A 16119-nucleotide genomic window follows, 5' to 3' on the forward strand; every position below is an offset into this window, starting at 1 on the left:
AAGCAAATTAAAAATTTATGGATCATATTGCATATTAGATCAAAGTTCATGGACTGTTTGTGTTATTTTCCCTTTTTATTACGAGGTCAAAATGAAAATCTGTTTTACCACAAAACCGACACCGTCTTTTACGAAGGTCAACAAAAGTAACCCCTCCCAAAACACGGTTTCTGCTGACCAAAAGAAAGGAAAGAAAAAAAAACGCGGTTTCTTCACCGACCACCGATTACCGGCTCGTGACCGCGATTCTCCTGGCGGGGCCATACAGTGGGCAGGTTCGGTTCCGCCGAACCTCGCCCCCACCGCCTAGGTTCGTGGCCCGCTTCCCTCTATATATACCCACCCACCTCTCCCACTGTACCACGCACGCCTCGCCATCCGGTCCGACCCGACCCGACCCGACCAAATCCATTTGCCCCCTCTCGCTCTCTCGTCTCGTCTCTCGGAGATATTGCGCCGCCGTTCAAGGTAATACGACTGATGGCCTCTCGTTTTCAATCCTTCTCGGATTTCGAGCGCCCTTTTCGCGGGTTCGATCGCGCGTAAACTAGAGATTACAGTCGAATTCGAGTCTGCGCTTGCTGATCCCATGTTGACTCGCTTGGATCCGAGAGAAAGTTGAAGATGGATCGAGCTTTTCCCCGATTTTTTTTTTGTTGACGTACGGATTCGTCCGTGCCGTTTGATTGTCTTGAAGTGCCGAGGGATTCTGTTTTTTTGGAGAGATTCGTAGCTTGTTTGCTTTGATCTGTGGCGAGCTCGCGCTGATTTGGGAGGAGGAGGAGGAGGATAATCGCGCTTTTGTATCAGCTCTCCTCGCGTTATGTACCGTTTGAGCTTGTTAGCTTCGTGTTTGTGAATATATTAGGGCTTTTGGAGGCTCTAGCGAGCGTCTGTGTTGCGGTTGCGGTCGATAACGGCATGGAGAGCTCAAACAGCGAGGATCACTTCGAGGTCGCGGCAAAATATGGTCATTGGGACGTTTTGAGGGTTTTAGTAGCAAAATTATAGGATGTTTGGTACTAGGTTTGGTCTTGTTTTCTTGCATGACGAAAATAGTTATGCGGAAGAACAATCTGGTCTTATGTTTGTTGGTAGAATTTGAGAAAAGGTTTGTTTTTTTTTTTTGGATCCCAATGGAATGGTAAAACGAGGAAAGAAAAGGAGCTCGTGGGATGGGTATTGTGCTAGTTGTTTGGGTCTCTGGAAAGATAATATAATCACACAGCAGCTGTTCTTTTCTGCTGTATGCACTGATCTAGCTCTTGGCTAGTTGATCGCAAATGATCTGCTGATCTAGAGGGAGAGAAGGGATATGGGCTCCATGATCTGTTTAATATGGCTGTGGTTTGTTTATTCTATGACGCATCTGATGCCGAATTACTTCTGATTCTTTCTTTAACATTTGGTGAACAGATAGGGAGTTGCTAGAGGCAAGTTATTTCGAAGATGGCGCTTGTTTCAGGAGGAAGGTCGTCCACATTGAACCCAGATGCCCCTCTATTCATACCCGCCGCTGTTCGCCAAGTCGAGGATTTCTCCCCAGAATGGTGGCAGCTGGTTACGACCTCTACATGGTATCGTGATTACTGGCTCAGCGAACATCCTGAAGGGCTTTATGACAATGTGGACTTGGAGGATGAACCTTATGGTAGCGACGTGGCAGATTTGCTTCCAGATACCTTTGATCTCAATGCTGAAGATTTTTCCATCATGGAATCCCAGTTCGAGGAGTTCATCCAATTTGCTGAGTCTGAGGGGAACGAATTGTGTTTTCCACCATTCGATGGAACAAGCGGAAAAGGTATACTGCTAGATTCCTGGAAGTCCTTGTTGGGAGAAATGTTCATTGTTTGTAACTTTTCTCATGATAACTCCATCTCTCTCCTTTCAGTCAAAATAAGCTTATGCCCAGTGTCTAAGAAGTATAGGACCAAAGCAAGCGAAAAGATCTCTCCATCCTAATCTATATCAAAACTGATCACAAATCCAAAACTGGAATAGAAAAACTTCATTTGATGTAGATTTAAGGAGCTCTACAGCTTTTATGAGAAAGCCATACTTGCAGAAGAGGGCATACTTGCTTAAACTTGTTGGGTCTTCTTTGGTTATGTCGAACTCCTAACAAATAATGGTCTTTGTTCTTGTTTTCTCCGAATTAGCAGGCCTTCAAGATATTGCGCCAATGAAGCAGAATGCAGACTTGTTCAAGTCTTTGGACGTTGAACGCCAATGGACAAAGAAAGAACCGGCAAAATATGCGGAGAAGCCAGCCAAGAATGTGAATGCAAAATGCAGCCCCCGCTTCATCCAACAGCCTCGCTGAAGTTCCCTCTCAGGATAGTTCTTCAGAGTAGGCTTGCATCCCTACTGGGGTAGCTTTTTTCCTGTTTCCTGTAGCTTCTTTCTGTAGAGCAAGGTCGCTTTATCTGGCCCTTGACCCTCTGCCATGTATTTTCCTTTCTTAACCAAAGGCACTTTGTGAAAATGTAAAAAAATCAAAGTGTACAATCAACTAGAAAAAGAAAAGAGAAATCCACTTGTTCAGCCTACCTTATTCGTGCATCTGTTTTCATATGTTTCATCGTACAGAGCTGTAGTTTCGCAAAGGGACGTTTCATAGTATTTTGGGACGGCCATTTTGACAACTTTGTTACTTCCAGCCGCGTTGTGATACCTCGCCATCTTCTCAACGTCAAATGAGTCGAGTGTAGGATGATGAGGAAAACAGAATGTTTTAAGGATTATGCCACTGACTGGGTCCGATAGTGAACTAAGGTGACTGCTGATTGGATTTCGTGGAACATACCACCTTCCAATTCTGAACTTTATAACCTAGTCTCTTCGACAACTTTCCTCCGTACATCGATATCGTCAGCAGGAGAATCAAAGGGTTACCTACCTCTACCTGTCATTTCTTCCCCGATTTTTCCATCGAGAATTACTAGATCGGACGTCATTGTCCTGAACCAAAGGGTCACCTACCTCCACAGGAATAATTTCGACATTAGCAGATTAAGATGCAACTAGAACTTACTTAGTTGAGTAAAAAAAGGGACACTGGTTTAAGTGATGCTGCCTCAAGAAAAGGAAGATTTTCGCGCCGGCAAACCTCGTGAATAATTTCAAGAGATGCATCTTTATCAACCCCTTGAATAGAAAACCAGTTGTTACATTTAGTTTGAATCATTCTACAATCATCTAACAGCTGATGACATTCTGACATCGTTGTAGCAGCATCAGTACTCACACTGATTCATTTGCACCTCCCCTGCCTTCTGAATCCAAAATTGGTGTTTGAAAAAGCCGACAAAAAGCGGGAGCTCTGTCTGTGGGCACATGAACCAAGCGCTCGGCACAAAAAGGCTGCATTGTTCCCCATGGCCTATAAATCTCTGCCACAGACCTTAATGCTCAATTACATCGCCAAAAGGGCGTTCATGCTTCAAACAGAGACCTGAGAAAGCAAATCATCAGTCTCCTCTTGGAGTTCCTTCTCTCTCTTGGATTCAAGTTTGTTTTGGTTGCCAATGGCTTCAGATATAGCTTTCGGCAGCCAGAACCCAGGTCTTTCAAGGAAAGGAGCCCGATCTAGAACCAAAGGTTCTCGTAAAGTGACTTCGATGCCATTGTATGTCCACAATGACAGGGTTGCCTCACCCTTGAGACCTACAGAAAACCAACCGAGTCCAGCTATTGCAATGTCCAAACTATTCACATCCCAACTGGTCCCGGAAACTTTGATTTCCCTTTCCTCCCATTTGCCTAATTCAGAGGCTCTTTCTTTTCCAACTGGAGGCTGAGAAAAAAGAGAGAACTCAGAATCATTGTCACAAGAAACACTGAATTTAGTTTGGACAAATTTATTTTGTCAGCGACCACGTGGACACCCATCACAACATTTGCCAACAATTCAGTTCTAAATTGGTCAAGCTTTTAAGTGCACGTTCCCATAAGAAAAGGAAACGTGACGGAACATTGAGACTCAGTAAGCTAAAATAAACTCTGAAGATGCGATTACATCCCAAATTTGAAATGTTCTTTCAGCTTCAAAACTCAAGGACACAGAGCAATATGTGGAGAGAAACCAAACAGCTAAGGACAAGCTCAGGCATTTTCAGCTACAATATGCTCATTACGACTGAGTAGGGAAACAAGTACGGAAATACACATTTACAGTATCAAACCAGAACAAGAATATATATAAGCCAAACTAGGAACTCCATTGTTTTGATTGATAAACGAGGAACCCCATGTTACTTGTAGTAAAAAAATTCGCCAGGCACTTACCTGCAACCTTATGCCAACATGGTTTCTCCAAATCTCTTCAGCATTTTCAATTTTCCCTAAATGTAGAGAGACGCTTGGAGATGCCCAGATCGTGACATAAATTGTCTCTACAGAAGCTTGATTAAGGTCTAATCTCGTTAAGCCACCAACATGCACAGCCTGCCCACCCTACAAAAGCACAAGGAAGAATTAGTTCCTATGGCACAACCGACTCAAGCATCCATTGTAGGAACGCACCTACACAAAGCTTAGAAATGCCCAACATCTGTGTATCGTGAAGGTCCCACATTATTAAAAGTCTATACAGGCACATATCCTCCAGCTTTCTGCCAGCGCCATCTATAATCCTTCCAGGGGAAGAGGAAAAAAAGGCCTTTTGTTAAACTGAAGACCTTTACTAGGCTGGTGAAACTGGTGACCACCTCATCTCAATAAGCATGTTTTTTGAGATCGTTTAATCACAACATTGGCTATAAAGAGACAGTTTATGCCCTTAAAAGGTAATCCTAGTGCAGAAAATCTTAAGCACGTCAAGTTCAACTCTTTACCTTGTAAGTCAGTGATAGAGGGGAATGTATCATGCCGTTTATCATGATATGGTATCACTATCGATGAAAAATTTATGTAAAAGAATTTGTTGGTAAGAAGCTTGCCTTCACTCTGTAAGTCCGAGGTTGTAGCTCTTTTCTTATTTCGATCATTTTCTGCTCATCCCTGTTCAGTCTCATAGACATCAAGTATGGATGAAGAAGCCCTGGCGTGTCGTACATCTTTGCCTTGGCTGACAGAATCCCTCCAATCCTCAAAATACCCAGTGTCGTCCCAGGAATGGGAGCTTCCGTCAGTTTCGTGATTTTTGCTCCTTCCTTCCTTGCCATAATATTAATTAGAGTAGATTTTCCAGCATTTTGTGCCCCAACTACCCACACATTTCCTCTTGGACCTGCCAGCTGCTTGATGAACGCCAACAAATTCCTCACTCCCAAATCCTTACGAGAACTGACCATATAAACTCCACTTAGCTTAGGTGCTCCTCCTGCCTTAGCACGGTGCCGGACCCAACTATCTAATCTTGCGGGCGAAATTTGAGAAGGGAGCAGATCCACCTTTGTAGCCACAAGAACAAGCTTGGGCAACTTCTTATTAAGCTTCGGGTCATTTTTAGTCCCTTCAATTGCCTCGAACAAGGTCTTTGCTGCTCTTTTCGGGAAAGACCCATCGAAATCGACACAATCAACCACCATAACCACAACAGTAGAATTTGCGTTTCCGGTGGGCTTCATCAAACGGGTGGTGATTAACCTATCGAAATCAAAATCGGGTATCAAGTTCTCAGCTGCTTGGTTTTTCACATGCCCGTAGTTCCTCAACGAATGGCATCGAGCGCACACCGTGACCTTCTCTATCTCCTTCCGAGCCTCTCTAGCCAATCTCTTCCTTTCGGCTTTCGACAACTTCTCCTTCTTCTTCTGCTGCTGTCGCTCCACAATCTCCTCCGTGATGTTGCCATACCCAACTCCAGCGGGCGTGAAACCATCCAATTCCAAATCCTCCGAACCGCTGTCCTCCAAGAACTCCCCCTCCCATCCATCACTCTCCCAATCAAACTCGCCTCCCACCTCACCATCCATCCCCAATTGACCCTCGACAACGTCCCCAAGCTCCCCGATTTCTTCTTCGAAATGGTCCTCCACGACACCATCACCACTCTCATCCTCATCCTCATCTCCCGACGCTTCTCCCTCACCGACCTTCCGCTTCTGGTAATACCCAGGAAGGTCCGGGTCCTCGTCCTGCATGAAGACCCCGCACCCGGGACAAATCTGCCCGCGCTGCTCATCCTCGTCCCTCCCTTCGCTCAAAACCGGACTCCTAACGCTCTTCCTACGCGCGACCTTACCCTCGCCTCTCTTGCTCGTCTCCACAGCCGAGGTCACGAGCGCAAAGTTCCGGTCTTTGTTGCCACCTGAGCATAACAGCGGCGTTTCTTTATCTACGACGGTCTTGATATCATCTTCTTCCCCTTCTTCCGCTCGTAATCAGTTGGAAATCGACAAAGGGTGTGCGGAAGAGAGTGGACTTACTTGGGAAGAGACGAGCTTTCGTCCTTCTTGTTGTTGTCGCGGGGAATGCTCCGACGACATTGCCGCCGAGAGCTCTGAGCGTGATCGTGATGGAAGAGAGGGGCGATGAAGGTAGCGCCGTCGCCATTTTCGTGGGGCTCGGAGGCGATAGAGCTCGGCCGCCGCTGATACAGAGCGCGTGACTTTCCTTTGATGATTTCTCATTTTATTTTAATTTTCTGTATTATTATACGCCCCCGTTTTACTTTTACCGTCAATTAATCCAATTTCACCTTTTCTCTTTGCCTTTTCTTATTGAAAACCTCATTTTATGTTGTCAGATGTAAATGAAATGCCGATTTTTCCCGATGATTTCCCATTTATTTATTTATTTTCTTTCCTAAATTAAATTTGACAAACGCAGCAAATACTTCTTCTTGTTCTTTTTTTTATCTACGCTATTGTTTTCGTCAATTACTGACAAATTAAGAGTTGCGTTAAACAACTTGTACTATTCTAAATCCTAATTTGATTGCTCTTGCCTGGGGGCCAATTTAACGAATAAAGAAAATTTTTTTGTGAGGAGAATATTAAGAAAAGATCGAAATTTTATCTCCAAATTTTGATTCCTGCCCATTTATCTTGCTTCACAAACAAACATAAATATCAGCAGATTTTGAAAATGTTTTTCCTGACCAAAAGAAGAGGTTTGTGTTTTCAATTGTTACTATTAACTTATTTTCAATCTTTAGCAATCACAACACGGCGCCGACAATATAATCTTTAAGAAAATAGAAATAACGGCACGAGTTAGATTATACGTGATAGTTGACGGGTACATCGGTTTTTGTGATTTTTCGAGATACTAATCCAATTTAACAGATGGTAGATTTGTCACAAATATACCAGTTTGGTGTTCTTTATGGTCAAAAAATTAGTTTAAGGTAAATTAGTCACATGTGTAGCACTTTAGAGTTTTTGATAGTTAAAAAATTAATTTGAGATAAATTTATCAGTTTGAAGTTTTTCGTGGTATTAACTCAAATTTTTTTTATGTTTTAATTCTTTTTAATGGGGTAGGCTGCACTTGATGCCCACGTCACCATTTTTGTTGAGCTTCTCGGGAGGGGTCAAGGTGAATGAACAGCCGTATAGCTCGTTCTAATTGCAAAATGATAAAAAATCTAGGGACGATATTGCAAAAACCTGGAAAGTCCGGGACGTCCCACGCCATCATTCCAAGAAAATAGAATCAAAAGATCGCGCGAGCGTTTCTAAAATTATCGTTTTCCCGCCTGATTAGTCACTTGCTCGACACACTTGCGAAGCCCAAACGACGACACCCGCGCCGGAAAAACTCCAGAAGCTCCCGTTCGCACCTCCCATGGCGACGGCGCCGACCGGAACTTCGTCTCCTCCCTCTCCAATCGCCATCGGTGAATCATCTAGAACCTCGACCGCTTCGACCTCGCTCTCTCGTTTTTTTGTTTTGGACTTGTCCGGCGATGATTCCCCGGCGTCGATCGAACTGAAGTTTTTCCCGCGTCGTTTTCCTCGCAGGCAACTGCGAAGTGACGATCGAGTCCAAGAAGTTCGCTCTGGAATCCGACTCGAAATGCCTCGGCATATCCGTCTCCAGAAAGGCGCAGATCAAGATCGCAGGTACCGATGAATCGCAGGAGGTCCTGCGTGTGCGTCGCGTCTCTGTTCGTGCGTGGTTGCTTCGTTTTTTTTTGTTCTCTCTCGGGTGCCATCGTGTCCACGTCTGAACGCCGCACCTAGTTAGTTACCTTCGAACGTTCGCTGATTATTGTTGTACACGCTCGTTTTGAATGGATTTTGGTAGTGAAAGGAGATGTGAGTAGGAGCAGCAACGATGGAAATAGGCTCGCCGAATGTAAAGGTGAACTAGCACCGTCCCCTTTTCATAAGCTCGGTTAGGCGTAACCGGTTCATCTGACGTTTTTTTTTGCTTTTCTGAACATGTTTTGGCTCAGGCGAGGAGCTCACATTCTCGGGCGACGAGTACTATTTTGTCTTGGTTAGTCCGAAAGATGCCGATTCCCGTTGCAGATCGCTGATTCAGGTCTCTTCTTTTTTCTCTGGCCTCTGTGTCATCATACCATATCCATTATCTGGGTGCTGTTTCTTTCGATTCCTTGTTTAGCATATCTGATCACATGGTTTCTGATCAGTTTTCAGCAGCACTATATTGATCAGTCCTGTTGGATCATTTCACTAGACCTAATTAAGAGCATACCTGCATGCAGGAAGTGCTAAAATTGTATTCGAAAGAGCTACCTGCAATGAATTATGCTGCTAATACGGGGAAGGAGTCGATGTTCCTCGAACGATGCCTCGCCAATGGGTATGGTGCTTTTCCTTTTCTTTTTCTTGATGTCATTCTGACCATATCCAAATTTGGTGGTTTTCCATCCTTTATTCACATTAGAATTTCAGATACTGCACTTTGTTTTGAACTGATTACTCTTCTGTTTTTAATTCTGGGGCTTTCAATGAACTACTACCATCATTTTTGACTGTATCTTGGTATTTATTGCAGAAAATACCGCACACTGCTTTTGAAAAGAAAGTCTCCCGAAGGTCTTGAGGAGGTAGTCATAGTATTTACCTTCTCTTTAAAAAAATTATTTTTCCACCCTGCGCGATGCCATGGCGTCCTGCTAAGAATTTACCTGGAGCTGCAGCACTTGTATGCAATAGTGGTTGATTTGGTTTCCATGTGGAGTTGGCACTTGGCACCAAATTTGTGGGTCATGCAATAGTAATATGGACATAATAATGGCCTAATCCTGATCTATATGCCCAAGCAACAGTGGATCATACGGTAAATGGGCAACCATCTGACTGTTAGCCATTCCATTTATCAGCCTTATGCTAATATTCTTCCACACCACTTGCTGCTCAGCAGAAACCAGACTGCTATGGAAGAAAATGTCTTAGGTTTCTATAGATATTCATACTTTTGGAAGCCATATTTTGCAAAATGTAATCTGCCTGCTGGAAATTCTTGAGATTCACGCTCGAAGTCTGGTATCCAAAGAATGCTCCAGCCATTTCTCACATGCAGTGCAACCAGTAGTGATGCTTTGTTCCCTAAATTACAGCTTTAGATCACAGTCATTGGATTGATGCAAATGTTCTACCTGAAAGGCCCATCTACTGTGCATCATGATAGACTCTGCAACTGCGTCATTCGTGTCATGAACTCATTTATTCTAACAAATCATTATAATTGGGTACGGTGCTCCACCAGTGCATTGCATGAGTATTTTGCAAATCAATATTAGGATAAAATGACTTTCTGAAGTATACAAGGTCATTAATCATCATTCCACCCTTCCCATTCTTCTATATATATATAGGGGAGGGGTCTATGGACACCATAACCTCGCTGTAAACCCCTAGGCAGTGTACAACCTCAAGAATCTTCAGGTTGGCAGATGCCTCTCAGTCATTGTTGATTGATTTTGTTCTGATGATGATCAACAATCTTTGAGACAAAATGAAGTTTATCTTTGATAGTGCTATATTATACTTCTTGCTTGTGCCAATGCATTCAACAGTTTGATGAAGAAATGAGATGCCCAGAGACACAAAATTTACTTGGCTGTTCGAATTAATAACTACTCTCATCTCATTCACGCAGGTTTTGGCTGCAATTACTTATCAAATAGTGCCTGTTGACACACATTATGCTGAGATTCCTCTCGCTGCTGTTAGTGCAATTTACCAGCATAAGGTTAATTTTTAGCTCATTTTTGTCTTATTGCCTCAATTTTTTAAACGTAGCTTGACATGGGGGATGCTGTCACTCTGGTCCTGTCTCCTGTTCTTTCACTAAATGTAGTGCTTCTTATGACCTCAAACATAGTTTCTTTATTTCTGGACTGTGCTAAACTCAAGAGCCAACACATTTCACAATTATGAGAGCTAGTCAAAGCGACGCGTGATAAATTAGTCCTTAATGCTAGAAAGATAGAATTTTTCGTTGATATTCATGATTATGTGAAGTAATTTCAAGTGTATATCCAGAAATTAGCATTTTGTTCCTTATAAACCATTTTCGCTCAATTTAGGCTAGCTCTTCACAAATAAATTGCCATTTAAGGACAAAAAGGAAAGCTTAAGTAATTATGACAATGCCCTTTCTCCTTGTGATGCCATCTCTTATTGTTTATGCTATTGCCATATGCTCGTAATCTCTACAGACAAACACATTGTAAAATTTGGACAACTGCATATTTCTATTCAGGATAAATTATATAAGCAGCATCTAACATTTCGAGCTAAATTATAGTTAATAGAGCGGATCTTGAAGGTCTGTCTTTATTTATTACTTACTTTTCCCCCTTTTTCAGGGCATAGGCCGCCTCTTGTTCATGGAACTGAGAATTAGACTTCAGAGTGTTGGTATCTGCACGATATTTTGCTGGGGAGACAAGGAATCTGAAGAGTTTTGGTTTAAGATGGTAATTTTGAAACTTTTTTCCTAACGGTACTGAAGAGCATTACATGGTCGTATTAGTTCATTTTTTCCCTCCATTTCCCAATTTTGTTATCTGGCCTGTATGCTGTTCAATTAGTCATTACGTCAAAGAAATCTCCTCTAAGTATCTATATTCTCCAAATTATTTTGTTTCAAAGATGTTAGATAGGAATTGTGTAGTTCTGACCATTAGATTTCTTTCTGATAGTTGATCAATGCTGCAGGGCTTTGTATCAGTTGCGGAGGTTGACAGCAAGGGTAGAGCTCGCAGGCTTCCAGTCAGGGCTGACATTCGAAAAGCATTATGCTTTCCAGGTGGTTCAACCCTCATGGTTTCTCATCTTAGCAAGGATATTTCAGTTGATCCTTCAGATTCACTGAAGTTGTCTATGAGGCAAAGCAAGATGTTCTCCTCGTTTGCTTGCGTTAAAATTCAGGGGCTTGGTCCCTCAGGAGAAAATTGTACTACTCTGGCAATGACCAGCGGGACAGAGAACTGTCAACCTGAAGAATTGCTGGCAGATGGGATCACAAGAGAAGCTAAGAAGGCTGAGGGTAAGACACGGATTATTCTTTTTGTTTGACTATTTGCTAAAATACAGCTACATTGCATCTGCACCCATTCTCACAAAAACAAATAAAATAATTGGGGTTTACAAATTTGTAAGAACTGACATAACTCTCCTGCATCACATGATATACAATTTCTGCGAAGAGAATTGACTTTGAAGGGAGTCCATTGAGGATTCTACCAATACATAAGCTCTTTACTATCCCGGGTCTCACTGATTCTGTAATTATGGCCAAAACGAGGACTGAAGTAGTGTCTGGATCCATACTCCTTACTGAAGCCTTCTATTCATATGCCTCCTCTTTCTTATGATCAGAAAATTTCTTATCGTAGTTCAGTGATTGCAGTTCTTTCTTTCAGGATGTTCTCAAAATTATGGCAGTGGTAAGGACAAGGTTCCTCCCAACAAAGTGGACTACCGTAACAAAAAACACAGTGCTGAACTTTCTGACTGCGGAGCTCATGATGATGTAGATTGCTGTCATTGCTCTGGACATGGCAAAAAGAGGATAGTCTGGGAAGCTACATTATCGTCATTGAAGTCCAAAAAAGTGAAGGGAAGCCAACAACCTGATTGTCAGTTACATTGTGATAGATATCCAGTTTTAGAAAGTGAAGGAAATGATTCTTGCTTTAAAGGATGCTCGTCCGGATTTCCAAGAAATAACTTCCTAGGGGAACCTATCCCTGGCAACCATGAGGAAAATATTGCTACAAATTTGACCACATTAGACACAGCATCAGCACCACTGCTTCAAAATGAAGTTCATTCTGGAGAAGCATGCTTCAGAATCATGCTGATGGACATTGCCGAAGATACTAAGAAAGCCCATCTCACAAAGGTATATCCACTTTTCCCTTTTACTTTTCACCTGACACATGTGCATGGTGGTAGTTATTCGTCTATTTCATTTTAGAGACCCCATAGTGTGCATATGTTAGGATTTTAAATTGCTGCAAAATCGCTGTCAGACAATGTATTTATGGAAAGATTCTGATTCACGGGATAGTTTTTGCTATTTAAGCATGATTCTAAAAGACATGTTGACGAAGTTATAATGACAAACATAGATCACACATAAAGAGATTAAAGTTATGCCTACTGCTATGTTTGAGATGAATGAAAGTGGAAGCATAGTGAAAAAAAATAATAACAGAGAATAGTGGAGGGAAATTGTTTGGAATAGGTACAAATAAGAGAGAAACAATTTGTCTGAATATCTGCTCATTGGGAGGACATGACTTGAAAGTTCCACTGCAGTTGCTCGAATACTACCCATCACTTTGTTTGAAAAGTAGAAAAGATGAAGGATTAGTTTATTAACTAACTTCATTTCTCTCCACAATTTTAGCCTTCAAGACTCATCCAAACAAGAATAGAATGGCATTTATCTTTCTCTTCTTTCCTTCAATTTCCTTTCTCATTTTCCCTTCATTTCTCTCACAACTTAATTGCCATGTATATCTTGATGCATACACAAAACTTCGAAATTTTGTGCTTTCACAACATTTTAATCTATGACTGGTCTTTTGTTTTTTAGGTAATTGAAGGACTTGGGGGTGTTGTAGCTTCAGATGGAAGCACAAGCACACACATCGTAACTGGGAAAGTCAGGAGGACTCTGAATTTCTGCACTGCCCTCTGCTCAGGGTATGAAATTTCTTAGGACATGAAACCATGATATTCTATTATTAGGTTCAACATGTTATAGCATGGAATGGAATGTTGCATCTGCAGCTGGTTTTAAATATTTGCTTCAAATTTCTGAATGGCATTCTGAATACAGCTGGCGTGATTTTTGTTGACAAGTAGATTGAGCAAACAGTTGTTCCTCTTCAGGTTTTGGCAAAATGACTCATCTTTTTGTATGTTATTATTTAGTTTAAATTTCTGTCGGGATATTTTCATTGTTTCATTCAGAGTGATGATTATCCAGTTCCCTGACTTACAGTCAGCTGGGAGTCTGTGTTCCTGGATTATGAATGAGATGAGACAGAACACACTACTGATATTTGAGCCTGCCTGAAATAATTTGAATCCCGAGATAAATATACCTGACTTTGCTTGGTGAACACTCCTAAGGGTCTATGTGATTTTAAAGTCGTAGGTGTTATCCTTGATTCTAATCGCCAAGTTAAAACTGCAGAAAGAATATATCCTGTGATCACAAATAATTATTACGACATAATTAACTTTCCAGCTTTCAGTAATAACTCATGGTAATATTGCAAATTGCGTACATATGTCTTCTATGCGTTTTCCTTGTCAAGCTTGAAGTGTATATAGTTTTTAAATGAATTCATTTCTTGGCTCGATAAACAAAATGAGTTATCAACGATTGTTCATATTTCTCGCATTATGGAAATATCAATTATGTAACTTGGCCACCACCCGCCTGGGTGGCGCTGCTGGAAAGGGCACTCTTCCTCTCGCAAAAGGTTGAGTGTTCGAATCCCGGGCGCCGCAGGGTGACTTAACCGGTGCACGTGTGTGGTGGCTAGCACGTGTCGCCCTCAGGGTTTACCTCCCGGCTGTCGGCCGTGCGGGGGTTCCCTGGGTTACCAAAAAAAAAAATAAAAAAAATTATGTAACTTGGCCTTTCTTTTTATCCTTCCTCTAAATCTAAGGCCAGTATCTTCAGCCGACCAATTATTTCTAATAATTGATGTGCATACAGTAGCAAAGATAACTATAAAATTCTCATTGCTGTCATGCTTTAGTTCATTTTCTTTCAGATATGGAGTACCTCTATGTTGCTTATGTTTGTTCATATATATCATGGTATTTGCATCATTATGCAGAGCTTGGATACTCTCGCCCCTTTGGTTGAAACAGAGCTTTCGTGAAGGCAAATTCGTGGGTGGGTCAAGAGTAATGATACAGTCTCTGCTATTTCAATCGCTCAACTGTCTTACCTTGTCTCCTCTTATGTTGATGTGTTACAGATGAACTGCCATATATATTAGATGACAAAGAATATTCCCTGAAGTATAGATCGGAGTTAAAAGGTGCCGTTATCAGAGGAAAAACTATGACAAGGGCTCTACTTAAAGGGTATAAAGTATGCATTTCAGCTCATGTTCAACCCCCCATTAAGACTTTGACAGCCATTGTCATTGCTGCCGGTGGAACTGTAAGTATAAAGAATCTCCTGAAGCTTTAATTTTTCTTGGTTGTGCTAGCAGCTGAAGTGGTAACATAATTGCATAGAGCTACAAACAGTGTTCCTAATTACTGTTTGCACCAGGCTTTTAGTTAATTAACATTCTCTATTAAGGAAACTGTTCTATATCAATTACATAATTTGCGCTTTAGAGGAAATAGTTGAACTATATTTGGTAGTTTAAGAATTAGTTTTTAAATAATTATCAAATAAGGTAACTGAAGTTTTTCGAGTGTCTCCTTATGTTCAATAGATAAATGGAGTTGTATAATCTTTCAACAAATCAATCGAGTAATCATCTGGTCTTTAGTGGTTTTCTCTGTCTCTCTTGCAATCCTATAACATTCACGCACATGAACAATTCTTTCCATCATTATGCTTAGTGATTTATTAAAGGAAACAGATTGGACAAATGTGGGTGGTCGAGTATGCCAAAATATTCTATTCAAAATCATCTGTTGAGAAAGGGAGCTGAAATCAGACAATGATGTAACCTCGTCAATCCAGTATCAGTTAATTCATTCTGTCAAATTATGGTGAGACTTTTCTGGTATCTGCTGTAAGAGGAATAAGTGAAACTCACATCATGTCTGACCAGAAAAAGTAAACCTTACGTCCATATAATTTGAACATGCTTATATTTTCTATCCTCAATGTCTATGCTCAGTATCTCTTCCTTTCCCCGGAGAAAATTCAGATTATTCGTCGACTGGACAAAGTGAATGATCCATCGAAGACTATCTTCATAGCATGTGAGGAAGATATGGAGGAAGCATTGGCGGCTGTAAAGAAGGGAGCATGGACATTCAGCAGTGACTGGTTTATGAATTGCATCATGAGACAAAAGCTTGATTTGGAGGAGCCACAGTTTGCAGAGTCTCTATAACAGGTAACTGTGTGTCGATGAAATGAAATAAGTCCCTACAACTAAGATTAGAGATGTAAATGGCTCTTGCTCTTTTAGGCATGAAATGTACAGGACCAACAGCACCACATTTATAAATTACTGTCATGATCATGGATCATCCTTTTATCCAAATGTGCATTGTCTGACGAAGGACACTGCTCGAATTGATGTCAGGAGGTTTAAATTCAAAATCTTTCCATAAGTATACTGGGAAAAGTCCTTTTACAGTGGGTTGTTTTCTTCACAACTAAACTGCATAGCTGTATTATGTATCCAAGACCGTACGCCTAGTGCATGTGAATTGAAGGTGCACCCGTTACCTGAATGCTGGATTTGATGCTCTTTCCTTTCCTTACTCTTGTCCCGTAATTTAGGCAATTCTCTTGCTTCCTACATGAGGTACAATATATGTCCACTGAAGCAGAAAGCATTTTGAATATGTAAGCTCTTGACCTATTCCTTTGTTCCTACTCTTCACACTGAAGCTTCCTTAGGACAGCGTCCATCGTAAATCAGATGACAGAAGATCTATGAGGAAACTGCTCCCATGGGAGAACACAGTTTCATTGTGCATTAGGCATTTAAAAATCCTCGATGCATGCCCATTCAGGCTT

The 16119-nt window shown here is 41.5% G+C and overlaps 2 protein-coding genes and 1 pseudogene across 2 annotated transcripts; 2 read left to right on the forward strand and 1 right to left on the reverse strand.

Moving 5' to 3' along the window:
• Positions 1 to 355: 355 nt before the first annotated feature.
• On the forward strand, positions 356 to 2552 carry LOC115674622 (protein EARLY RESPONSIVE TO DEHYDRATION 15). The gene is given in 4 exon segments (XM_030597072.2): positions 356 to 468; positions 1417 to 1804; positions 2163 to 2242; positions 2244 to 2552. Coding segments are annotated over 3 exon segments (477 nt in total). The 5' UTR covers positions 356 to 468; positions 1417 to 1449; the 3' UTR covers positions 2286 to 2552.
• Positions 2553 to 3120: 568 nt separating this feature from the next.
• Positions 3121 to 6527, reverse strand: LOC115674620 (GTP-binding protein BRASSINAZOLE INSENSITIVE PALE GREEN 2, chloroplastic). The gene is made up of 4 exons (XM_030597070.2): positions 6375 to 6527; positions 4944 to 6256; positions 4291 to 4458; positions 3121 to 3799 (listed from the first exon to the last, which is right to left on the reverse strand). The coding sequence occupies exons 1-4, from the start codon at positions 6499 to 6501 to the stop codon at positions 3446 to 3448; spliced, it is 1962 nt and encodes a 653-aa protein (XP_030452930.1). The 5' UTR covers positions 6502 to 6527; the 3' UTR covers positions 3121 to 3445.
• Positions 6528 to 7492: 965 nt separating this feature from the next.
• LOC130134943 (uncharacterized) lies at positions 7493 to 15744 on the forward strand (annotated as a pseudogene).
• The last annotated feature ends 375 nt before the right edge of the window (positions 15745 to 16119 follow it).

This window comes from Syzygium oleosum, unplaced genomic scaffold (genome assembly GCF_021117445.2).
Source record: "Syzygium oleosum isolate NSW1041296 unplaced genomic scaffold, Sole_v2.1 Sole_v2.25, whole genome shotgun sequence".
In the NCBI taxonomy this organism is placed as follows: Eukaryota; Viridiplantae; Streptophyta; class Magnoliopsida; order Myrtales; family Myrtaceae; genus Syzygium; species Syzygium oleosum.

Coding starts and splice junctions, on each gene's coding strand:
- LOC115674620 (XM_030597070.2), bottom strand. CDS start 6,501: ATGGCGACGGCGCTACCTTCATCGCCCCTCTCTTCCATCACGATCACG. Junction 4,459..4,943: donor CTCGGACTTACAGAGTGAAG/GCAAGCTTCTTA, acceptor GTGCTTTTGTAG/GGTGGGCAGGCTGTGCATGT. Junction 3,800..4,290: donor ATGTTGGCATAAGGTTGCAG/GTAAGTGCCTGG, acceptor CTTTTTTCTCAG/CCTCCAGTTGGAAAAGAAAG.